Here is a 25,225-nt window from a genome sequence, read left to right on the forward strand (position 1 = left end):
GAGACAACTAATATTAGGCTAAATTACTTTATTTATTTTCTACAACGTTATTATTACTTCGCAAAAGAAGCTTTAAAAAATAATCAAATATATATTTGTAACTTTATTTTGGATTGATTCCATCGGTGACCCGAGTAATCCAAATATAAATTCATAACTCAACCCTCTGTTTTCGGGTTAGATTGAGTTATCGGGTTGTTTTTGTAATAACTAAAATCTTATATAGTTCAAATTTCAAGTATTTAGAAGTCCCAACGTAGTTATGACCTAAGTTACAAATATAAAATATTATTATTAATTTTTTATTTTTTAAAATTTTAATTCAATCCAAATCAGACATAAATTAGTTTAATCTTTATGATTTAAATTGGAAGGTTGAGTAATGAGTTAATTTAATGTATTAAATTTTATATAAATTCCATATAAGGAAAGATAATAAATGGAATATTAAAGACTTCGTTGCCAATAATATATTATAATACATCTTAATTACTTTTTTTAATTTCAATAATTTGATAAATAAAAAAGATTGGAAATTATACTATAATATTAAATTTTATATTTTATATTTTATATTTTATATTAACTTTATTTTTAATAAAATTTATATTACAAAAGGAAAATTATTGATTAAAAAAATAAATGGAGAATTTCACGAGAGTAAAATAAGATTCTGAGTCTTCACGCCCCAAATTCGCCAAATTATTAATTGATTATTATATTTCTGTTAACAGACACAAAATGAGACTACTTAAGAAACAACCAAATTGGGAAGCGGTAAAGAAGGCAGCCGCCATGGACTGGTCGCCGCCGAGCCGGAGAGTCATAGTTTTGATGAAACGGGGCGGCCGGCCGTCGTGTCGTGGACTTTAAGAAAGAATCTCGCGGGCGGAACCGAAAGCTTTTCATTTAAAATGCTTCCAATGGAGTGGATTAGCTTCTTCTTCGCTGCGGAGTTTATTCCTCCCATCGACACCACCTCCGCGAACGCCGCCGGTTCTCCGCTGCCTCCAAACGATATCGCCACCGACCCTTTTAGCAACACCATCACAAACTGCCCAAATAATAATAAATAAATAAATAAATATTCTAATTTCTTTTTCCTGATTTATCTAGAAAAATTTAAAATTTACGTTTTCGGGTTTGCCGATGATGGTGGAGACGGCGGTGGTGGCGGCGGCGAAGATGGCGGCGGTGTCGACTCCGGCCAAGTTGACATTGGTAGTGACGTAAAGGCAAGGCATGGCGGAGAGTTTAAAGGGAGGAGGAAGGTTTAATTTGAAAATGAAAATCAATTGAGAAAGTAGGCTTTTTTTATAGGTGAAATTTACATTTTTTTTTTTTTTTTTGTTAATGTAAATACACGTTTTCGTTGCTACAATTCATTGAAAGGAAATAAAATGTGAAAAGTAAATTATAGGTTTTGACGGTGCTCGTTCATTGAGTTGGGACATTTTGTATATTTTGTTTCAACATATTCGTTGGGAATTTACCCTTGTGCCCATCATCTCATCGGGACATTTCGAATATCCATCGATCCGGATTCCTTCAAGTATCGGACTCTCCCATGTTCATACCATTTACGACGTATGTTTCAGATAGCAAGTACATAATCTAACCTCCGAGCTGAGGTGCAATACCAGCACACCCGTGCTATCTAATACTATCCTTCTGAGATACTCGCCACGCTATGACGCACGTATATGCCACAAGTAAAATGTTAGTTCCTAAAAGTTCCTAAAACATTTATTTGTTTATTTTTAAATATTTAGTTAAAAAAATTTAACTTAATTTGAAAATATATATTAAAAAAAAAGTTACCACTTACATAGTTAAAAACTATTTTTAAAAGTTGCTGTAAAATAAATAATAATTATTAAATTTAACCTAATAAAATAAATATATGTATATACTAACATAATTATAATAATAATAACAAAAAATAAATATATTCATATAGTAACATAATTATAATAATAATAACAAAATATATTTTTATATTTTTTATTTTTTATTTTTTTTTAAAAGAGAAACAGGTGGGGATGAAGAACGGGGATCACTGCTAACAGTATTGGATTTACCAAGTTAGAGATTTTTCTACGATCTTTGTAAACTTTCACAAATAAAGCTAACGTAACAAATAATTTTGAACTTATGATGATCACTCTTAGATCTTAGAACGGCTCTCTCCAAAATTAGCTTGATCGAGACTAATCCAATAAATCAATTAAACTTCAAATCTAAAGCACAACTTGAAAAAGAAGAACAACCCGAGAGGGATTTCAAGAAATGCATGCTGTGATATTCAACAATTTACCAGTACTACAGATTTTATAACTGCCAAAATGGACATTTAAGATATACGAGACAAAAAAGTTATTCAATGATCGACAGTTCAGAAACATAAATGTGAAACAAAAAAACGGTGTTATGCTCTAAATTATATTAAATATCAGAACCTGCTTGAATTGATGATAACGATTGACAAGCTTTAACATCTCAAACTCTTAAGAGGTGCGATCCCGACAGCTACGACTAGCCTTTGAAGATGTAATATAAAAGCCCACTGATACCAGATATTATTTTCTTTGAGCTTTCTCTCAGCTTGGTGAAAAAACCTTACTTCGGTTCTTTAAGGTTTTAATGCTACAAACACCGAACTCTCTTCTCTCTTCAAACACTATAAAAGCTCCACTTCAATGATTTTTCGACTAAAGGGAATGAACTCTTCATCCACGTAGCGGAAGCATTGGAAACCGTTTTGAAATTTATTAAGAATTAAAACAAAACAATAAATAGAAGAGTAAGAACTCTAACTTTGTAGAAACCCTAGGTTGCAAGACTTCTCGGAATATTCCAACCATGCAGAAGTTCTTCGAATTCCACAAGATATTCCTTGCTATGACTCGAACACAAGGCCAAGGCTTGTGGGAGCCTCTTGTAAGAAAATCTAAAAAGAATTAGAGAAGAAGAAAGCGTTTATAGAATTCTCTAGAGATTAATTTCATTCTGTGAGAGAGATTGACGTGTCTTTGGCTCGACATGAGGGTCGTATTTATAGGGACTCTCGAAGAATATTTGCCAAATAATATATTTACATATTTAATATATTAGGATATTATACCTCATACAAATCATATTTATATATTATAATATATATTTAACTGATTTGAATCGTATTTTTATCACAATACATTAATTGATTTAATATTTAATTGTATCAAATACAATAAATATATTTTTGTTTGATATATCTAATATTTTAAATATTAATTTAACCCTTCAAATTAATATATTTTTCTCCATTTATATTTAATATATCTAATATATTAAATATTAATTTGAACGTTTCAAATTAAATATATTTTTTTTATTTATTTAATACATCTAATATATTAAATATTAATTTGATATTTCAAATTAAATTTATTTTCTCCTATATATTTAATATATCTAATATATTAAATAAGAATTTGAATATTTCAAATTTTCTTTCAAATAAATTGAATCTTTTACTATGAGTTAGCAAAGAGACCTTATAGACCTATAGATTATAAGTTCCAATGATACAAAATTAATTAATTAAACTCTTTAATTAATCAATTTTCGTTCGTTAACTATAGGTCACTGCACTATAGACCTCGAGTTGCACTCTTATGCACTATAGGACAGGTTATGTCCATTGATATAATCATTACAAACAAGTCGATCCTTCACGAGCTGTTCATAATTACAGCTGAGTCAAAAGTCTGTTTTACCCCTGTAATTACATCTTCCACCTTAAGTACCATTCATTCTGTAATGAACCATTTGTTTATAATCCAATCATAAACCAAGTCCCTCTCGAGCCAATGAGAGGATGGGACCCCATTGTTCAAGTCCTAAAATCAGTACTTAAAGAACAGCTCATCTACTTTCCTTATATGGAAAGGAGTGAATTCCATCTCATGATATTATGTTCCAAACTCCCTATTTGGTCAAGTCCCCAAAATGGTAGGCATATTGAATAAGCTAAAAGAGTCATTCTCGCCCATGTAAATTAAAGAACAAGCTCTCACAGGCACTAGTTCATAACTCATTCAAGATTAAGATCGAGTCGCATATGATCATCATGTAAAATATTAATCTTCTCAATTAACGGATTTGTTGGCTTTTTGGCCTTGATCTCACTTTAATTAATTTCAATCAATTAATTGATGTTTTGATGATAACAAACCTACTTTTTAATTATTAACTATTTTCAGTATTTTGAACTGTCCACAGTATAAGGTCGGGAATAACGATTTCAATGACTTTTCAATTACTCAAATCAGAGCTAAAACGAAGAAATTACAGTCGAGTCAACATACCCGACGTGATGATGTGGCAGCAAAATCAAAATGATGGACAAATCAAAATATATCAAAGTATGACATTTATAATTTTGGGAGAGTAAGAAATGGTGGAGTTTTTCTTATTACTATATTTTTAAATAAAGTTATTTTTACAAAATATAAATTTGAATCTAACCGTTACTCACATCGATTTTTATTATTACTATATTATATTATTATATTATTATATTTTAAAATTTTGGTGGTTACTGACAATAGTTTCTATTATTATTATATTATTATATTTATAATAAATTTTGAATTTCATTTGACCGTTACTCACATAACTTTTTATTATTATTATATTATATTACTATTATATTAAAATTTTGAAATAAATGAATTTAGAAAATTTTCTTATTTATTTACTTTTAATCTCCACCTTCCATTATTCCTAACACAATCCAATGGTCAATATTTAATCCTACATTTTGCCACTTTTCTCCTCTATATAAACTCATCTTCCCCACATTTTAAAATACACAACTTACATACATTCTTCAATCCTCATTTGTTCAAAGTCTCCATTGTTTGTTGCTCTCTCCAAGCTTACAAGTTTATTTCTTTTCATCTTATTCTTGAGAGGGATTATTTTTGTATTGTGAGGAAATAGTTGTGAGTATCCCAAATTGTAAATCTACTCTTTTGAGAGAGTTGTGGTGTGTTGTTATCAAACTCAAATACTTGTATCGGTTTGATCCTGCGCCGTGGAAAGGATTGAGTTTGCTCTTGAACTCGTAAAAAGAGCAGTGTAGCGGTTTGACTCAGATCCGTGGAAAGAGTCGAGAAAGTTCTTTATTCAAATTCCCAAGAGGCGCTTGGGGAGTGGAGTAGGTCGAGTTTGACCGAACCACTATAAAACTACGGTGTCATTTTCTCTAACTCTTTTCTATTTAATTTCAAAATTATTATTGTGATTTATTGCATGTTCTACTTGATTATTGTTTTGACTTGAATTACTTTGTTATAGTAATTATCATCTTCTACTTATTTGTAAAAAGTTTCATCATTAGAAAAATTAATCACGTTTAAACACTTTTATCGTTAAAACCCTATTCACCCCCCCTCTAGGGTTGCCATACCGATCCAACAGGATTTACAAAGAGAGATTAAATATTTCTTGGTCCAGTCTTATACAAACTCATTGTATAGATACCCTCACTTACATGTCTCCACACGAACGATTTGGATCAAATCATTTGCAACGATTACAAAGTGGGTCGTATCAAGAGTGTTACCAGGATAAGGCACCCAACCTTATTCATATACTACAGACTCTTTAGCTTATTACTTGAACACGATCCTCTTGTATGTCAACCACATACTGTTCAAAATTACATTAATAACCTTGTATTTTTATACCATAGATAACAATTAAATTACAAATGAAATAATAAAAATACTGTTAAAAACTAAATAATTAATTATGAGACTTTAAAAGGCATAAATTCCAACACCAGCAACTCAATCTCGATGTCTGAATGGCGGAGAACGGGATGTATATCATATATATCTCTAGAAATGGAATAATTGTTCGGTTTTTTACTTCTACCTCGTGAAAGTCCGACCAAAACTTTCTTTTCTTTCTAGGTTGTCTAACAAGTATTCAACAAAGACTATCGAGTTCTAAAAAAAAATATTTATTTCCGATTCAATATTGGTCAATTACTTTTTCGTTTATCGAATTTTCAAACTTATAGTCTCTTTGAATGAGATGGGTAAAAGAGGGAACAGTCCAAATTCATGAAGAAATAGAATGGTGATTAAGACAGAACGCCATTAAAGGCGGCTGCAAGCTCAGAAGTGTGGAGAAATGTGCAGTGGAGCCTTATGAACAAGACGACTCTGCTCATTGATGTTCCTCCAAAGTTTGTAGGAGATGAAGACGTACAACGGCACGGTCGGGAATGGAGAATATAATTTTTGTCTTCACTCGAGATGACTCTCGTTTTTTCGTCCCCATATTTATCTCCTATTTTAATTATCATTTTCACGAAAATTTTTATTTCTTTTTGCAAGGATCGAAGTGAAGATTATGTTTACGAGGCGGGAATGTCTTCCCGTCCACATCTCTGCCTCCTATTTCAATTATCATTTTCTCGAAAATTTTCAAGGATAAGAGTGGGGGCGGAAATGTCTTCCAGGTCTCTGCCTCCTATTTCAATTATCATTTTCACTAAAATTTTCATTTATTTTTGTAAGGACTGGAGCGGGAATTATGTCTACAGGGCAGGGACATCTTCCCCGTCCACATCCTTGCCTCCTATTTCAATTATCATTTCTACAAAAATTCTCATTTATTTTTGCGAGGACCAGACCGGGGATTATGTCTACATGGCGGGAATGCCTTCCGTGTCCCCGTCCGGTAGGGACATCTTTCCTGTACCCATCCTTGCCTCTTATTTCAATTATCATTTCTACAAAAATTCTCATTTATGTCTACAGGGTCGGGACGCCTCCTCCGTCTCCATCCTTGCAAGGAATTCACGAGAATTGAGAATTTTTTCTCATTTTTAATATATTTTTAAGAAATATTCCTCTCGAATAAAATTTTAACGGATAATTTCTATTAAAAAAACATGTAAAACATCGTAATAAATTCAACAATATTTTATAACAAAAAATGCCAGGATGTCCAACAAAATTTCTAAAAACTCAAATTTCAATATTACAGTACAATCCTTGCTTGCTCGTACATATATACATATATATACATATATGTACCGAACAATATTTAAGTGACCATTACATCAGATACATTAAATAATTCATCATCAGTTCGCCCGACACTATAAAAACTCCATCAACTTTTCTTTGAATACGACGTCGAATTCACGAAACTTTGACCAAAATTAATGAAAATGTAAGTATGTGCAGATGAAATTGGAAGCAAGTGAAGAAGGAAAAGACATCAATAAAAGCATGAGATGTCCTTTTAGACACACACATTAGATTAGACTGTGCAAGTAATGGTCAACAAATAATTGCTTCAACCTGAGGGATCTCATTCAAATTTGCCTTAAAATCTAGGGCTGACCTCCAACATTTATTATCACTTCTTTACGGCCACGTGGCTCTCCATAGCGAGACAAGCGTCGGAGGAGTTAGCTGATAAGGAGCTGAGAACGAGTCGACCTCACCTTAGCACGACCAGACATCCAAAATGATACCCTCTATTTATGGCTTTGTTCCATGGCCTCCTCAACATGCTCGTCATCCCGTACATGAGACCGTTGCTTAATGAAAACTACTCTGTAAGTGACCCCATTGCTACGATCGAGAAATGCAAGCACATGCAATATAATAGTTTTGTGTTTTATGGGACCTAAAATCAATTCTTTAGGCTTAGGTTCATGTTTCATTCCCGAGTGGATTTGAATGCATAGTATTTTTTGTGATATTCGAGATCACGAACGAAAAATTAAATAAATGTTAGGTCATGCATGTAGTAGCGATTTTAAAGTGAGCCTCTGGTTGGGTCAGTACACATTTGTACTAACGTATGAGAATAATTAATCGCATGAGATTCTGCATAAAAATCATAGTTGTGCCAACAATGAGTTCCCGTACAGTTTCAAACTCAATTTGGTGCTTCTAAACTCACCCTGGCTGATCTTTCCTACGTTCAGTTAAACCTAAATTCTATTTTACCTATGATATTCCACTCATTAAGAAAACCGAGCTTAGAGCCTCTTCATTGAGTCAGCTATTCTAAAACCAGTGTCCAACTGTGCTAAATATTATTGATCGTCTAAAATAGTAGCTATACTAACATTTTCTAACATTCATTATGTCAGAAACAATATCAAGACGGTTCAAAATAGTCTAAACGAGCAAACTGAATTAAAGAAAATCGACATGTGATGTCCCACATTGGTTGGGGAGGAGAACAAACGACCCTTTATAAGGGTGTGGAAACCTTCTTCAAGCAGAGGTGTTCTAACGCTTTGAGGGGAAGCCCGAAAGGGAAAGCCCAAAGAGGACAATATCTGCCAGCCGTGGATCTGGGCTGTTACTAATGGTATCAGAACCAGACACCAGATGATGTGTCAGCCTTCTCGCTGTTCCTCAAAGGGAGGTAGACACGAGGCGGTGTGCCAGTAAGGACCCTGGGCCGCGAAGGGGTTGGATTGTGATGTCCCACATTGATGGGGGAGGAGAACAAACCACCCTTTATAAGGGTGTGGAAATCTTCTTCTAGCAAACGCGTTTTAAAGCCTTGAGGATAATCCCGAAAAGGACAATATCTGCTAGCGGTGGATCTGAGCCGTTACACGACAAATAAGTTGAAGCTAGAACGACAGATCGATATGTGTATGAGTGGTCAAACCATTCTCTCTATGGAGGACATCAGCCTTCATTTCAGCTCGTCAAAAAGCAAGAAACAACGTTAGTTCAGTTGCGGCTCGATTCCAAGCTATTTTGTGAGGATATCTCTTTCATTGTATGACGGTCGGTGTATACAGGGCCCAGATACATATTCACCGCGACATGGTGATCAGCGATTACTAGTGATTCCAACTTCATGTTCTCGAGTTGCAGAGAACAATCCGGACTGAGGCAGTCTTTCCGGATTCACTCCACCTTACAACCTTTCTTCCCATTGTACTTGTCATTATAGCACGTGTGTGACCCAATCCATAAGAGTCATCTATCATCCATATCGTCACTATCATCAATAAGAAAACCTCACTTCAGAGACTATCAAATTTTGTTCAAAGTACGTTTATACTAGGCATTGATCGAGTTATATGATCCTACAACCAGACCAACCTGAAGATAGGGTCACAACCCAACTCAACCCGAACCTACCCTACCATACCTTACTTTTACATATATTAAGAATATTTAACATTTGTAACCGATGTTAATTATATGTTGTGACGGTAAATGTTTGATATTTGAACTTTATAAGATTTTAGTTATTAATATAATATATATTATGGATAAGTTGAATTTTTTTAATAATTAAAAAAAGAACAACTTAACACGAAAATAGAGGGTTGAGTTAGGCTGAGTCGTGAACTCTATTAGGGTTGCTCGAGCCACCAACTCTATATTTTTAAAAGTTTAGGAATATTTTATATAAAAAAAATACTATTTTTATTAATTTAGTGGTCTCAATTGTAAATAAACGACATAAACTTTATTTTAAAAAAAATTAAAAATAAAATAAAATATATTTTTATTTTTATTTAGACAAATATATTTAAATAAACTTTTATTTTTTCATAATATATCAAATAAACAAATTAAAATAAAACATTTTTTAAATGTGTGATGATTAAAGTGGAAAACTAATGAAGTAAAGTCAAAAGCAAAGATTTTTATTCAAACCAAAAAAAGCAAAAGAAATAATTTAATAAAAAAATAAATTACTTTTTGGAAATGTAAATTTTTACCATTTTAACCTTTTCCCGAATACCAATGTAACATGTTACACCAAACTTTATAGATTAAATTGTTACTTACGTTCAAGTTTGACTCGTAATATATTGTTGTCAGTCTCACCGTTTTAAAACATGTCTGTTAAAGAGAGATTTCTACATCCGTTCCCCTCTCCAATATAAATAGGTATAATACTCCGACTTGCCACTTAATTATATATATATATATATATATATATAACATAATGTTTTCAACTTTGGTCAAAAAAGTGGCTCGATCATTAATAAAAGTATGTTATGGTCGGTTAATTATCTTGAATTTAATTTGACTCATATCCTGTAACATAATCATATTACCTATTTTTCTTCACGTGCTTTTAAGAGCGAAAACTATCCACAAACCAACACGGGTGTTTTTAATATGTTTTACTCTCACTCGTATGCTTCCTAGAAAATTTTTACGTAGACCTCAAGATCTCGTTTTCCGTTTTAATTCCTATTTGAAATATGCTACCATGATTTGTTTTTTTGATTTGAACAAACGTAGATGTATATTTGTCGAACTTTCTTGATTGGTCGAGCCTAGTTAACCTTCCACCCTCTTTCTGGTTCGGGCTCGACCTTTCACCCTCTTCCTTCTACACCCAGAATGTGATCTAAACCAATATGACTATATATATATATATATATATATATATATATATATATATATATATTTTGCTTTGAAAGAAATTAAAATAAAAAATAAATAAAAAAAGTAAGAAAGAGAAAGAGGAGGGAGAGATTGTTTGTTGGGAGATGGTGGGTCCCACAGAAAATTTTCAAACCCGTGGGCCGTGGCCCAGTCCACTAGATTTTCTCCTCGCCGCTTCAATTATTATCGCCGATCGCCCCTCTCCTATCTCTACGCTCTAAATCAAATCAATTTAGAAATTAAAAATATATAAATAAATCTATTAATGAATTCCATTATTTACTAGATTAAAATATAGAAAAATATTCAAATTTGAAATTGTTTTTAATTATTGCATTAAAATAATAGAAAAATCGAGTACGGATCTCCACAATGTTATGATATTGTCCACTTCCAGAATAAGCTCTCATGCTTTGCTCTCGGCTTCCCAAAAGGTTCGGTAACAAAGGAGAGAGTATTTTTTGATTATAAACTCATGAACATTCCCTAAATGAGTCGACGTGGGACTTCCACCCTGTGAAAACGTCCCTATCAGACATATTTTAAAATCCCGATACATGTAAAGCCCAAAGCATATAATATCTATTAACAAACGGCTTAAAGTGAAATTTTTAAATTTTAAAATTCTTTTAAAATTGATAGAATATTAAACATAAATTAATTAAAAAAAAATATATATATATAAAAATATCCCTTCCGTACAAGGTCGAGGCTCGCAGGTCGGCTTGGAGTCAGCGGCTAAGAAGCTAGCCCTAAACGTTCATTCATTTTCAAAAGGAATCTTACAGTCACAGGATATATGTCACAGGCGCGTGATTTTATTCTTTCTCCCGCCTCCTCCTCCATTTTTAACCTCCTCCATTTTCAAACTTCAAACCATAATCTTCTTCTTCTTCTTCTCAATTCTCAACACTGAACCAAACCCAGCAGCCCCACCATCTCTGGCTCTCCTTCAACCACCGCCGCCATGGAATCCACACAACCACCGCCGCCACCACCACCAGCAGCAGCAGCCTCCCCCATTTCCACTCCCAAACCCCCATTTCCATCAAAGAAGAGCTTCGTCTCTTCTCTAATGGAGGTCGCCACTCTCCGCTCTCCCTCCTTCAAAGAAGACACATATTTCATTTCCCATCTCAAATCCTCCGAACGAAAAGCCCTCCAAGACCTAAAAAACAACCTCTCCGCCGCCACTACCACTAACACTACCACCGATTCTCCCTCCATGTGGGGCATTCCCCTCTTATCCGACGACGAACGCGCCGACGTTATCCTCCTCAAGTTCCTCCGTGCCAGAGACTTCAAAGTCCCCGATTCACTTACCATGCTTCAAAAATCCCTCCAATGGCGATTGGAATTTGGCGCCGACGGTATTCTCGATGAAGATCTAGGGTTTAAGGAGCTTGAAGGAGTCGTCGCGTATATGCAGGGCTACGATAGAGAAGGACACCCCGTTTGTTACAACGCTTATGGGGTTTTCAAGGACAAGGAAATATACGAAAAGATCTTCGGCGATGATGAAAAGCTTAAGAAATTTCTCAAATGGAGAGTTCAAGTTTTGGAACGAGGGATTAATCTCCTCGATTTCAAGCCTGGTGGGATTAATTCGTTGATTCAAGTCACTGATCTTAAGAACATGCCCAAACGAGAGCTGCGAGTAGCGTCCAATTCAATTCTCTCGCTGTTTCAAGACAATTACCCTGAATTGGTTGCTCGTAAGGTACTTTTAGCTCTTGATTTCTCTGACCCATTTGGATTTTTGAGTTATGATTAGAAATCTAAACCGATTTTTCCCGTTTTTGTTGATCTGGGCGTTTAGATTTTCATCAATGTGCCTTGGTACTTCAGTATTTTGTATTCAATGTTTAGCCCCTTTTTAACTCAACGAACCAAGAGCAAATTCGTCATCGCTAAAGAAGGCAACGTTGCCGAAACCCTTTACAAGTTAGTCCGTTCATCAAAATCTCTCCCGTTCTTCCAAATCTCTCTGTTTCTTGCAATAAAAAATGGGTTTCGTTTCAATTTTCGAAACAGGTTCATTCGACCGGAGGACGTTCCGGTGCAATACGGCGGCCTGAATCGCCCAAGCGACTTGCAAAATGGACCCCCAAAACCGGCGTCGGAGTTCGCCGTGAAAGGAGGAGAGAAAGTGAACATTCAAATAGAAGGGATTGAGGTTTGTTTCTCATCATAATCACTCAAAACCCCTTTCCATTTCACCCCTTAAAACTCAAATTCAACAGGGAGGCGCCACAATCACGTGGGACATCGTCGTTGGAGGCTGGGAATTAGAATACAGCGCCGAGTTCATCCCAATCGCCGACGGCAGCTACACCATTGCCGTGGAGAAGCCAAGGAGAATTTCAGCCAATGAAGAAGCAATCCACAACTCATTCACCACAAAAGAACCCGGAAAGATGGTGATCTCCGTCGACAACACCGCCTCCCGGAGGAAAAAGGTCGCCGCCTACCGTTACGTAGTCCGGAAATCAACAGCCATCTAAACAGCGAAAGGGTAATTTGATTCTGTAATGGTTTATCTCTGAATTGGGTTTTTGTTTTAGGTGAGATTGAAAATGAATGAGTTAATTACAATTATTAGTTGGGTTTTGTGCTGATTTTGAGAACTGGGAACTGAGGTGATGTTTAGCTGTTTGTTAATATATGAGTAAAAGGGAAAGGTTGTTCTTCATATGTGGAGTTGTTGTTGCAGATTTGTTGTTGTTTTTGTACAGAAATGGTTGGGTTTCGTTTGTTCTTGAAAGAAGCAAATGATGATGAAAAGAAAAAGGGTATATGGCAGTGGGGACGATGGCGGTGGGGTGCGTGGGGAAGTGCTTTTGTAAGTGTCAGAATGGAAAGCGTCTAGAAATGGGCCTTCTATTTGAAGGGGAGAGAGAGAGAGAGAGAGAGAGACAGAGTGAGTGACAGAGACAGACAAACAGAGAGAGAAACAGAGAGCAGGAGAGAGAGGGAGAGAGAGAGAGAGAGACAGAGAGCAGGAGAAAGAGGGAGAGAGAGAGAGAGAGGCAGAGAGAAACAGAGAGCGGGAGAGAGAGAGAGAGAGGCAGAGAGAAACAGAGAGCGGGAGAGAGAGAGAGAGAGGCAGAGAGAAACAGAGAGCGGGAGAGAGTTTAGTTTCTCTACACCTGACGAACTGATTTCGGGTTCGAATATTTTATGCCAAGGATGGTTTCGGTTTAGTTGGCTAAGACACATACCAACTTTTGTCAAGAGGTCAGAAGTTTGAATTTCTGTAGGGTCAATCGAAGAACTAGGGTTTGAATTTCTTATGCTAACGATGGTTTTAGTGTAAGACCCGTGTCAATATGAGTCTAACATAATTAGGTATATTCTACATTTGTCTAATGAGGTTACACTCTCGACCATAGGACTAAGGATTCGAATATTTGACACTGTACCACGTGAGATGAACTCAAAAAAAAGTTGGGACATTACGACTACTTGCATTGATTGTTAGCTGCATTAGTGTCATTGAAGAATGATGTTGTTTTTTGTCTTTCAACGACCAAATAATAATTGATAAAACAAAAGGTATAACATGAACATGAATATGTATGACACAAACATTAAAAATGTGTCGACTTAAAATAACTCAATAAGTAAAAACATTGCATTTTTAATTAAAAGGTAAAATTTATACTTCGGTTGAGTTAAATAATGTCCCGTCATATTTCAAAGTCTGAGCTGAATTTACAAGGATATAGATATATTGATAACGTAGTGGTTTTCTCGAGTCGAGAAGAAGTATTGGTTTTTGATGTTGGCTTGTATGTTCAAGTTTGAGTAATGTTGTAAACTCGGGTTTTAAGTCGATCCAAAAAAATTATACAAATTCAAAACTTTTAATAGAAAAGAAAATATATATATATATATATATATAATTTAAATTCTATTATAATATTTGAAAGAAGTTTCTCTTTTTTCTTTAAAAAAAAAAAACAAAAAATAAGACAAAAATATAATCCAAAAAGTTCGAATTTTTAATTCACTCATCTATTTATTTGGAGGCTTAAAGTAATGTCAATGAGAATAATTTTATATTTCTTTAATATTAAACACAATTTAAATAGTTAATTATTTGAAAATGCATTAATAAATTAAGACTTTAATTCATATGGTAAACCGTAATAAAAGACTAAATATTCTTAAGAGTAGGTTGTCAAAAACTATATAAAAGACTCTCATACCAATGGAGTTAGTATTCCTCACTTATAAACGCATGATCATTCCCTAAATTAGCCGATGTGGGACTTCCATCATCCAGCACCTCCCCTCGAACAAAGTGCGCCTCCCCTTAATCGAGGCTCGACTCCTTTGAAGTCTTAGTCATTTTTTACTGCCTTCGAGGAGGCTTGGCTCTTCTTTTGGAGTTCTTTGTTCGATATTTGAGGATTTACCAATCTATTGGCACGACTAAATTTAGGGCATAACTCTGATACCATGTTAGACGAACACGACTCTCCACAATGGTATGATATTGTCCACTTTGAGCATAAGCGCTCATGGCCTCGTAACAATGGAGTTAGTATTCCTCACTTATAAACCTATGATCATTTCCTAAAGTATTTCATTCATCCAACCTTTAGAATTAAAAAATAGAGTTTCTATTTTAACTTTGTGGAGAGGTAAGCTTTTAATCTACAAATTCTTGTGGTTGTAATTTGTATGATTACAGAGTCATTCAAGTGGTATTGATAAAAAATTTAGTAATTCAAATCACTGGTTTAGAAATGTATCTTGATCATCAAAGTAATCGGTTCTTAAAAACTCTTAATCGTGTTTAAAATAAATAAAAAGAATGATATTAAAGGTTATATTAATTTACCAACATTTTTCTATAAAAAAATTTGAAACGAACAAACCAACAAAAGAAAATAAGATCCTTAGTTCTTCTTCTTCTCGCCCTTCGCCATTGCAGTGCCGCTTTCGCGAGCTTCAATTTCATAGAAAAACTTGGGCGCTTTCTGATTGTGGCTCAAACTCCTAGTGGTTCGTGAAATCCCAATCATTGAATTCACTCTGTTTAATCGTTTTACACCCTTCCGATCTTCCTTTGATTCTCTATTCACTGATTCACCTTCTTCTTCTCCTATTTTTCTGTCGATCCCCATGGATCTACAGCTTCTTGAAAATGCCAGTTCCGGATGGCTTCTCATGCTCCGCCGCCCTATGTTCGTCATTGATTTGCTCAGCAATGGTGGATTCTTGAAGAACAAGCAAATCACTGTACAGTCGTCGATCGTCAACCCTATAAATTTGCGTTTCCATTCTCGTGCTGCTAGTTTCACTACTAATTTCGCCGCCATGGATCGGTTCTTTGCTGAAGCAACTATGTTGATTACTTGCTTGTTCGTCAGTACATCCCAGATCTGCGAGTTCGTGGTAAGAGTTGAAAAATTAGCGTTATCTTTAACAATGCCGAATAGGTTTCTTTTGATTTTGTCTTTAAATTTTGACTCACTCCATCTGTTGCTAGAACGATGAACTCGTCTTTTCTTGTGAGTTTTCTGTAGGCGACTTCAGGGGTTGGGATGAGGCCGTAATCCTTGAGGCAAAAATCTCCAAAGGATCTTGACATGGCGAGGCCAGGATAATCTGCATCTGGTACCCATACTCTGAAAATATCTGGTTCTTCTTTATCTGCTGTGATTCTCCCCTGGCATTTCTTTATTCTTTCTGCTTCGCCTGTTTCACATTCAAAACATAATACTCAAGATTAATGGATAGATACCAAAAGGTCATAGGTTCAAGTTTTCACACCTTATTAGAACCAAAAAGAAATTGTCCCAATGGATCGAGTATAATTCAATTGGTTATCACGTTATATCTTCAACTAAAAGTTTGTAGATGTTGAGGATTGTTGAGAGAAAGTCCCGCTTGGCGCACAACCATGAGAGCTTATGCTCAAAGTAGACAATATCATACCATTGTGGAGGTCCATAGTTTCTAACATGGTATTAGAGTCATGCCCTTAACTTAGCAATGTCAATAGAATCCTAAGTGTCGAACAAAGAAGTTGTGAGTCTTGAATGTGTTGTCAAAAGTGACTGAAGTGTCAAACAAAATGTATAATTTGTTCGAGGGCTCCAGAGAAGAGTCGAGCCTCGATTAAGAGGAGGCTATTCGAGGGCTCCATAGACCTCAGTGGAGATTCTATGGTGTACTTCCTTCAAGGGAAGGATCGTTGAAAATGGTTGGGAGCTAGTTAAGGAAATGATCATAGGTTTATAAGTAACAAATATATCTTGGTATGAAGTTTCTTGGTAAAACCAAAAGTAAAACCATGAGAGCTCAAAGTAGACAATATTATACCATTGTAGAGGTCCGTGGTTCCTAATAAGAGATTCAAATAGGTTGGATACCAACGTAAAAATCTGCTAAATTGTTCATTCCTTTGTGATCTTCTGAATGAATTATTTGCCATCATTTGTCTCAAATTTGATAAGATAGAGTTCTTATTGCATAAACAATACCCACTTGGAACATTTGGTTTCTGGTCAGCTGTTAATTGGATGGGAATATGTTGATGGTTGTCTCCTCTGGTGCATAGAACCGCCCGGGAGTCGCCCACATTTGCAACCACCAAATGCTCTCCCTGATGATCAAAAGGGTCAAGATAATGAAGAATGGCTTTTCATTTTCCTAGAAAATTTGAGACAGAGGATGTTATTTTCCGGGAAAGTTTTGAAGTAATCACCTGTTTGATAATGGACATGGCTGTTGTTCCACTGCAGAAACAATCAATAGATGAATCAAAGCCGAGGTCTCGATCAAAATCCGTATAAGCTTCTTCAAAAGCAGCTTCCCATCTTGAAACCAATGGATTTCGTTGATTTCCTTCCTTGTTGTTTGGTTGAACAGAAGCTTTAGAAACCCCATTTTGGAGATGTGATGGCCGCTGCTGCTTTTTGATAGCCTTGGAGAGCTTGGAGGGCAGCATATCTCGTGCATGGCGAGCAACCCTATGACCAAACGGACCATGGCCATCAAAAACTCCAGAAAACACCAAACCTTTCTCCCCTGAGAAATCCTGTAAGTTTCTGATTCAACTCTCTTTGAATACATTCAACACAAAAATCATATCCCAAACAAGATCATTCCAAAATTTTGCTTTTACCTCCCAAACCGTCATTGCATCTTGATTGATTCCTTTTCTTCCTCGTTGAGTATACATTGATATGAACGCAGAGGATCCATGGAGTCGAACGATGGCTCCGTCGTCGCCACGTCGAATCTCTGCTCCATCATCTCCCCGGTTGGAATCCCTCTCATCCTTATCATGGGTCATGTACTCTCCTCCTCCTCCTCCTCCATTGATTGAATCTTTTGTGCAGCAGGCTCCCATTTTTTAGACACCCTCCACCAGGGGAATCTCAAAAAGGAATTTGAGCCACCAGAAGAGATCAAATACCCACAAATTTTCTGGGGAAGAATCTGTATTATTAAAGCATGGAAAGATCGGAGGGTTCTCTGAATCTGAACCCAAAGGGAGCAGAAACAGAGAGGAGAGGAGAGGAGAGGAGAGGAGAGGAGAGGAGGAGATAGAGAGATAATGAAGTGGAAAATGTTGTTTAGATGAGAATGTGGAATGAAATTGAACAAACAGAATTATATTTAGAAAATCATGGATGATGGTGTGTTGTTGACATTTGTGTTTAGTGGGTTAGCTCTTCTTCCAATTCTTGACCTTATTAAGTTGATTTATCTATATGTTTAATTGTTCAAGTTTAAGGTTAATGGTTGCTTAAATAATATTATCGCTTCCTTCGTTATAATGGGATTATTTTAAATTATGGTGTTTCTCATTATCATCCCACCACTACCACAGGAATTCAAAGGGAGATAGTTTAGCGGTAATTAATAGGTAGGTATTATTAGTGTAACAGTCGTCCTTATGATTTTTAAGTCCGTTCAGACTTGTAATTAGTTTCGCATCTTGATCATAGATAGACTACTTAACTTCGAGTTTATAAGCCGTGACAAATTTTCCATGAATAGACACTTAGGTTCAAGTCTATAAGTCGTGACAATTTTCCCATAAAAACTCTACGATCCTATATCGGTTGGGAGGAAAACGAAGTATTCTTTATAAGGGAACTCTACGATCCTATATCGGTTGGGAGGAAAACGAAATATTCTTTATAATGGTGTAGAAACCTCAGAAACCTCCCTTATATGGGCGTAGAAACTTCAGAGGGAGGTTTCTCCCTTATAAGGGCGCAGAAACTTCAGAAAAAAACCTCCTTTGTAAGGGGTAGAAACCTCAGAAACCAACCTCCGTTATAAGGGTGTAGAAACTTCAGAAACCTCCCTTGCAAGGAGTGTAGAAACCTCCCTTAACCCTCCTTGCAAGGAGTGTAGAAACCTCCCTTAACAGAGACATTTTAAAAGTCACCCGTAAGGGAAAATCCAAAGAGAATAATATAATATGTTATAATTAGACTTCCCTTATACCAAATATGCAAACTTTTTTTTTTCTTTTTTTTAGTTAAAAAAAAACCTATAAGCTTATGATTTTTTTTTTTAAAAAAAGTCAAAATATCTAATAGACTTCTAAATTATTAATTTTATATCTAATGAATTTATGAAAGTTTCTAAACTTTCATTTTTGCATAAAGTTCAAGGACGTGACTAGGTCCATAACTAGGTCCATGATCGATTGAGTAGTTTGCTCCTGATTTTTCTCTTTATTTTGTTTCGGTAGAAGTGAAAAGTCTTCTCGACCTCTTGTCAAGTACCCAATTTCATATTCCTGAAATGGGTATGCTACTCACAAGAGAATCAGGTCAATCTACTTAGTCTTTAAGTTTAGTTAGTATCTGGTAAATTCGCCTAACTATAACTTCTTTCTTTCCCTTCGAACATCACTATCTGCGAATCCATGCCATTAGAAATTGGTCCTCTGGCATTTAACAATACTTAATACTTACCTGTTGCAATGTTAGTTTTATCAGTTGACAAGTCAAAAAAAAATATCCAAACAACCAATTTTCCATTCGAAATATAAATAGATAATGGGCAACAGATGCAGGCCAAGCACTTGAGATATCATCATTCCTGGCTCGAATTGGACTAATCCAAGCATTCATACTCAGCCAGACTTTCCAACTCAAAAATAAAACAATTCTATAAACTATGAAACGTATCCTGTTTCAAACAAGCTCCATTTCAATGGCTACAGCTGAAGCAGAAGAAGAAGACATGATTTTCAGTTTCATAGAAGACACAGAATGTTTATACATCAACATGGAGATGTGTAAAATCAGCACAACTTTTAGAAACAATGTGATTCTAGGAAATAATCATGTTAATCAGATATGGTTTCAAAAGAATGTTGTTCAAAAAGAAAGAATGTATTGTGTTTGTTGTTACCACCATTGATGAACCAGAACTCCACTTTGTCTGAGAGAAGAAACCAACTCTATGCATTCAGAATATGTTTTCTCATACTTTGTACTCCTTTGTCCTGGGCAACACCTCTGCCATCTATTGTAATGGCATTCAAGAAACATCTCATCTATCAAACAGATCGCTCCCGTCTCGAAGAGTTTCGGAATCAATTCGAACTCGGTTCCTTCCACGTCCATCTTCACCACCACGAAATCCTTCTCTGATACTGTGTTCTTCAACCAGTTGGCGAAATCAAACCCTTGAATCTGATTAACCTCTCCATCGAAACGACCCGAAGATCGGACAGGTTGAATCCTGCCCATTCCTCTGGTCCCTTTCTCTTCCTTTTCCTTACCTGGGTCTTTGTTGATCTCAAAGGATAATGTCTCATTCCTTACCCAAGCAGCATAAGGCAACAATGTCACCCCTTTCTTTGAACTATACTGTTCATGAAATGTTTGATCAGCTTCAATGGCATAAACTTCAAAGGTTTTGTTCTGCTTTGGATATTGCTTCTTGAACCAACTCCCAATACTGGAGCCATAGCTTCTAGCTCCAACATCCACATAGACATACCTATGTTTGAAGCTTATTTCAGCCATGGAAGGCAAATACTTAATGTTCTGTATATTTCTCTTTAAGGTTAACCATGGCTTCAATGGCTCCTCTAGAATCAGAGGCTCAGCATTTCGAACCAGAGATAGCTTAAACCCAGGAACAGAGCAATTCTTCTTGTAAGAATCTCCATCCACTAATCCCTTTTCAAGAATCTTGTTCTCTTTTTTCAATACATATTCACGAATTAAAGGCATTGATGGAAGAAGAACATCTATATCTTTTGATCTAACTATCTTGCAGCAATTGAATAAATCAACGAATGAATTGAAACTATACGTATCTTTAGAACTCACATGGACCACCGCAAACCCTTCGGGTTTCAGTATCCGAGCAATCTCCGAAGCAAAATCATACGCCCGACGCGAAATATCCAATCGGCCACCGCCGGAGAACACGAAGTCGAAGGTCTTATCCTCGAACGGAATCCGATGAGCCTCGCCTTTAATCACGAGAGGCTTCAACGCCTTCTTGAAAATCCCGACCGAGTCCGAAACCCCGATCTCCTTTAACGCCGACACGTCCGCTCCTGTTGGAGTATCAATGCACAAGGATTTCGAATTTGCCGATACGTAGCCCTCGGTAATCAGATCTTGGAAAACGGAGGAGTAAAACTGGACGGTTTTGATCCAATCTTCACTCGTATACAGATCCGCACGAGAAGATCCAATGACGAGAGGATCTGCGTTTTCCGTTAACAAAGCGGAACTTCCGGCTCGGCCGCCGCCGCCGCCAGCGATCATGAAATTGAAATTTTCCGGTAAAGAGAAGAAACAGAAGTCACCGATGCTACAGGATTCTCCTGCAATGGTCACAACATAGGCGAATCGACCAAGAATCACAAGAATAGAGAACAGAAGCACTCGAACCAGAAGGAACCTAAGAGAGGCGAAGTTCCCGGACATTGATCCCATAAATCTCCTTTAATCTCTTCCTGTACAGAATAAACAGAACATGAAAACAAAAGGATTGGAGAAGATAAGGAAGTCAGAATGAAATCGAAGGTTTAGCGTGAGCAGAATCGGGAGGAGGTGTGGTTAGCTCCAATAAGGGCTCTGGCTGAAGCTCCGGCGGCGGCGGCGATTGAACAATGGAGGAAGAAGAAATGGGCGAAAGGGGAAATCATGGCCGGCGGGAAGAAATTTGAAGGAATTACAGCAAGAAAGAGGCTGTGCTGATGATATACTGATTCTTCTCTTCGCTGTGGGAAAGTGGGGATGAAAATGGAATCAGAGAGTCGACGGTGGAGATAAAAGGGCAGTGAGCAACCGGTTCAGCCGGTCACCATACGGATAGGAAGCTGATGGAATGAGAATGGAACATGAAAGTGAAGCTGCCTTCGTCTTTTAATAATGCAAAATTCCAAACTTCCAATTACAAAAATGTTAGATTATAATTTTAAAAGATTTAACCCTAAAATCATTACAAATTAGGGTTCAAGGGCGACGTATTAGTCCCTGAATTTCTCGAGCCCGACCTGCAACGCCTACCTACACGGTTGGTAGCAAGCACAATTGGGTCTCGGCATCGTAGATGCCTCGTTCTTTCATACATCCCTGCAAAGCCAAGCCTTAAGGAACTGACTTATGTTGTTCTCGAAATTTTTTAGGGTTTTAGATTCTTCTTTTCTAGTTACTGCTCCATACCCACGATTCGAATTCAGGTCCAGAATCTAAATTCAACACTTGATGGCCTCCCAACATTACCCTACAATAGGATGACGTTACTACTTCTTGCTTCTAAGAGTGAAGACTATCCCTATAAAAGTGCTCAAAAGAAAGGTGCACCTTGTTTGTGAGATCTATATCGGTTGAAGAGGAGAACGAAACATTTCTTATAAAGGTGTGGAAACCTCTGCCTAGTTGATACGTTTTAAAATCATGAAGCTGACGACGGTACGTAATGGGCTAATGTATCTGCTAACGAGGATGCTGAGCTCCCAAGGGGGTGGACTGTGAGATCCCACATTGGTTAGAGAGGGGAACGAATCATTCCTATAAGAGTGTGAAAACCTCTCCCTAGCAGACCCTCTAGGGATATGGAAACCTCTCCACAGTAGACACATTTAAAAACTGTGAAGCTAACGACAGTACGTAACAGCTAAAGCATTCAATATTTACTAGCGGTGGGCTTGGGCTGTTACATTGTTCATATAGGTAATAACTTTCACGTGGTTTTTGTTCATTCATATACCTCTCATTTATTTGGGTATTAGAAACATTTATTTTTAAAAAGTAGAATAAATGTAAAGGCTAAAATGGGCGTTTTATTGCAAATAATGGAAGGACTTAAAACAAAAAAATTAAAAAAGTTGATGACCTAAAATGAAATAAATATTAGAGTAGTTAGGATTTAAATCATAAAAAATAAAAAATAAAAAAAGATGAAATTAATAACTCCAAATAAAGTTTAGGTATTGATTAGTTAGCCATTTATTTGTCCCATTAATTAAAATTGAATTCCCTTTTAGTCCCTATCTTAAATAACTAGCTTACCCCCCAAGCAATAAAATAGTATTATAATTTCTTTGCTGATGTCATCCATGAATGAAATTACATATTTGCCCTTACTTTTCTTTAGAACAATTAAAATTTCCCTATTATTATTCCCTCATTTTGTCACATCCTTACAAAATTCTTGGTATAACCTCCAATAATTGTATTTATTTATTTATTTATTTATTATTATTATTATTATTATTATTATTATTATTATTATTATTGTTATTGAAGTACACCAAATAAGAAAAATATAAATAAAGTATTAACCATTTTTATTAAAACTTTTAAATGTTTAAATGTATTTTAAGACGAATACTAAGTTTATAAATATTTTTATTAAGACTAAATTAAAATTATCCATAAAATTTTAAAATTTTTAATAATATTTTTAAATTTTTAAAAATATCCTTATTATCAGTTTTACCATCCGTTTTAGATGCAAAGGATAGTTTTTATTTCAAAAATACTCTTCGACTCTAAATAGTGTTCCAAAAATATCCTTTTAATTTTTATTTTAATTTAAAATACGATTGAACTTCAACAGTGTTCCAAAAATACCCTTCTAATTTTTATAAAAAAATTTAAGATACTCTCGAACTTTCAATAGTGTTCCAAAAATACCCTTTTATTTTTTTAAAAAAAATTTAAAATACTCTCGAATTCCAAAAATACCCTTCTAACTTTTGTAAAAAAAGTGTTCCAAAAATACCCTTCTAATTTTTATTTTTAAAAAAATTAAAATACTCTCGAACTATAATAGTGTTCCGAAAATACCCTTTTAATTTTCTTTAAAAAGGTTTAAAATTTTTCATTAACATCATTATTTTAAAACTCTTCCCAAAAAAAAAAAAAAAAACATTTGAAGCCTTTAGAAGAAGGCACAGCTAAATCCCCTATAAATGTTGAAATGATTTGATAAGAGAATTTAGAGTACTTTTGTCTCGAACCATAACAAAAAAAAAAGGGCCCTCCATCCTAAACATAGGACATAGCTTCGTTACCTGATTTCTTCGCTTCTAACCTGCTCTCAACCCCTCATGATACTCATGTCCTCTCCCAAATGGACCAAACCCTATCACCCCATCATTTCCGGCTCACTCTCGAATATATAAATGAACTAGAACTACATTTGAATGAGGGCGATTTTGAAAACAAAATGATGTGAGAACCCACATCGGTTAGAGACGAAAACGAAACATTTCTTATAATGGTATGGAACCCTCTCCCTAGCAATGCATTTTAAAACCGTGAGGTTAACGACAATACATAACGGGTCAAAGAAACAACTACACGTTTTAAAACTGTGAAGCTATAAATTTTGAAGTCTCGACTTTAAAAGACTAGGTATTTGATTTTGGTGGTATGGCAACTCCTAAGTAATCTTCTTTCTTCTTCTTCAACGAGACCAAAGGCAGCCATGTGCAAAACCAGACATGGCCATAGTTGGTGACCCATTTGTATGATAACACTCATTATTCATATCATGTTCTTCAAAATATTGTCCTCTAATTGCCTTAGTTTGGTTCACATCTTTGTAGGGTACCCTACCCCTTATGCCTCTCTTTTTAAATATGATTTGATTCTTAAGGGTTTAAAATGACATGCCGAGATTGATCGTATAAATTTATTTTTAAACTGTGTTTATGTTTCCTACCATATATCTAATCTAAAAGAGGAGGAGTCGTGTGTCGTGTGTCAGCCATGCAAAGGAGAAGAAAAGTTGAACATGTCAGTCATAAAGAGGAGGAGTCGTGTGTCAGCCATGCAAAGGAGAATATAAGTTGAGCTGAGCGATCATAAAGAGGAGGAGTCGTGTGTGAGTCATGCAAAGGAGGAGGAAGGTTGAACATGGTGGTCATAGAGGTCATAAGTAAGACCCACTCTCTACTATGCCCCGTTCTTCTACCTCATTTGTCGGACTTCTTTTGTCTTTCGGTTTGTAATGAATGGACGTTATTTTATTATCATTCTTATTATTAGGTCAAAATATACAAAGACCTTCCCGATTTTTTTTAAGAGATTTCAATTATCCTCTAAACTTCAAAAAAAACAATTCATTTAAACCTTAAACTTTGAAACGGCTAAAAAAAATAGTTCTTGAATTTTTTTTTAAAGAATTAAAACGATGAATTTCAAGGGCTAGAGATATAACTGAAATTTACCCAAAGTTTAGGGATATTTTGTGTAATTTAACCTACGAATTTGCTATGATTTTGATTATAAGTCAAGTATGGGATGAAC

The 25,225-nt window shown here is 35.5% G+C and overlaps 4 protein-coding genes across 4 annotated transcripts; 1 reads left to right on the forward strand and 3 right to left on the reverse strand.

Moving 5' to 3' along the window:
• Positions 1 to 701: 701 nt before the first annotated feature.
• Positions 702 to 1,266, reverse strand: LOC111782212 (uncharacterized). The gene is made up of 2 exons (XM_023663037.2): positions 1,134 to 1,266; positions 702 to 1,054 (listed from the first exon to the last, which is right to left on the reverse strand). The coding sequence occupies exons 1-2, from the start codon at positions 1,242 to 1,244 to the stop codon at positions 824 to 826; spliced, it is 342 nt and encodes a 113-aa protein (XP_023518805.2). The 5' UTR covers positions 1,245 to 1,266; the 3' UTR covers positions 702 to 823.
• A 10,024-nt stretch (positions 1,267 to 11,290) lies between these two features.
• Positions 11,291 to 13,146, forward strand: LOC111781140 (patellin-6). Its single transcript, XM_023661588.2, has 4 exons — positions 11,291 to 12,174; positions 12,274 to 12,398; positions 12,489 to 12,630; positions 12,698 to 13,146. The coding sequence occupies exons 1-4, from the start codon at positions 11,422 to 11,424 to the stop codon at positions 12,956 to 12,958; spliced, it is 1,281 nt and encodes a 426-aa protein (XP_023517356.2). The 5' UTR covers positions 11,291 to 11,421; the 3' UTR covers positions 12,959 to 13,146.
• A 2,111-nt stretch (positions 13,147 to 15,257) lies between these two features.
• On the reverse strand, positions 15,258 to 18,304 carry LOC111780962 (putative protein phosphatase 2C 65). The gene is made up of 5 exons (XM_023661338.2): positions 17,596 to 18,304; positions 17,176 to 17,508; positions 16,956 to 17,073; positions 15,940 to 16,163; positions 15,258 to 15,847 (listed from the first exon to the last, which is right to left on the reverse strand). The coding sequence occupies exons 1-5, from the start codon at positions 17,821 to 17,823 to the stop codon at positions 15,362 to 15,364; spliced, it is 1,389 nt and encodes a 462-aa protein (XP_023517106.2). The 5' UTR covers positions 17,824 to 18,304; the 3' UTR covers positions 15,258 to 15,361.
• A 1,147-nt stretch (positions 18,305 to 19,451) lies between these two features.
• LOC111782122 (uncharacterized) lies at positions 19,452 to 21,800 on the reverse strand. Its single transcript, XM_023662920.2, has one exon. The coding sequence runs from the start codon at positions 21,395 to 21,397 to the stop codon at positions 19,847 to 19,849; it is 1,551 nt and encodes a 516-aa protein (XP_023518688.2). The 5' UTR covers positions 21,398 to 21,800; the 3' UTR covers positions 19,452 to 19,846.
• Positions 21,801 to 25,225: the final 3,425 nt, after the last annotated feature.

Source organism: Cucurbita pepo, chromosome 19, assembly GCF_057944985.1.
Source record: "Cucurbita pepo subsp. pepo isolate OVF chromosome 19, ASM5794498v1, whole genome shotgun sequence".
Classification (NCBI taxonomy): domain Eukaryota; kingdom Viridiplantae; phylum Streptophyta; class Magnoliopsida; order Cucurbitales; family Cucurbitaceae; genus Cucurbita; species Cucurbita pepo.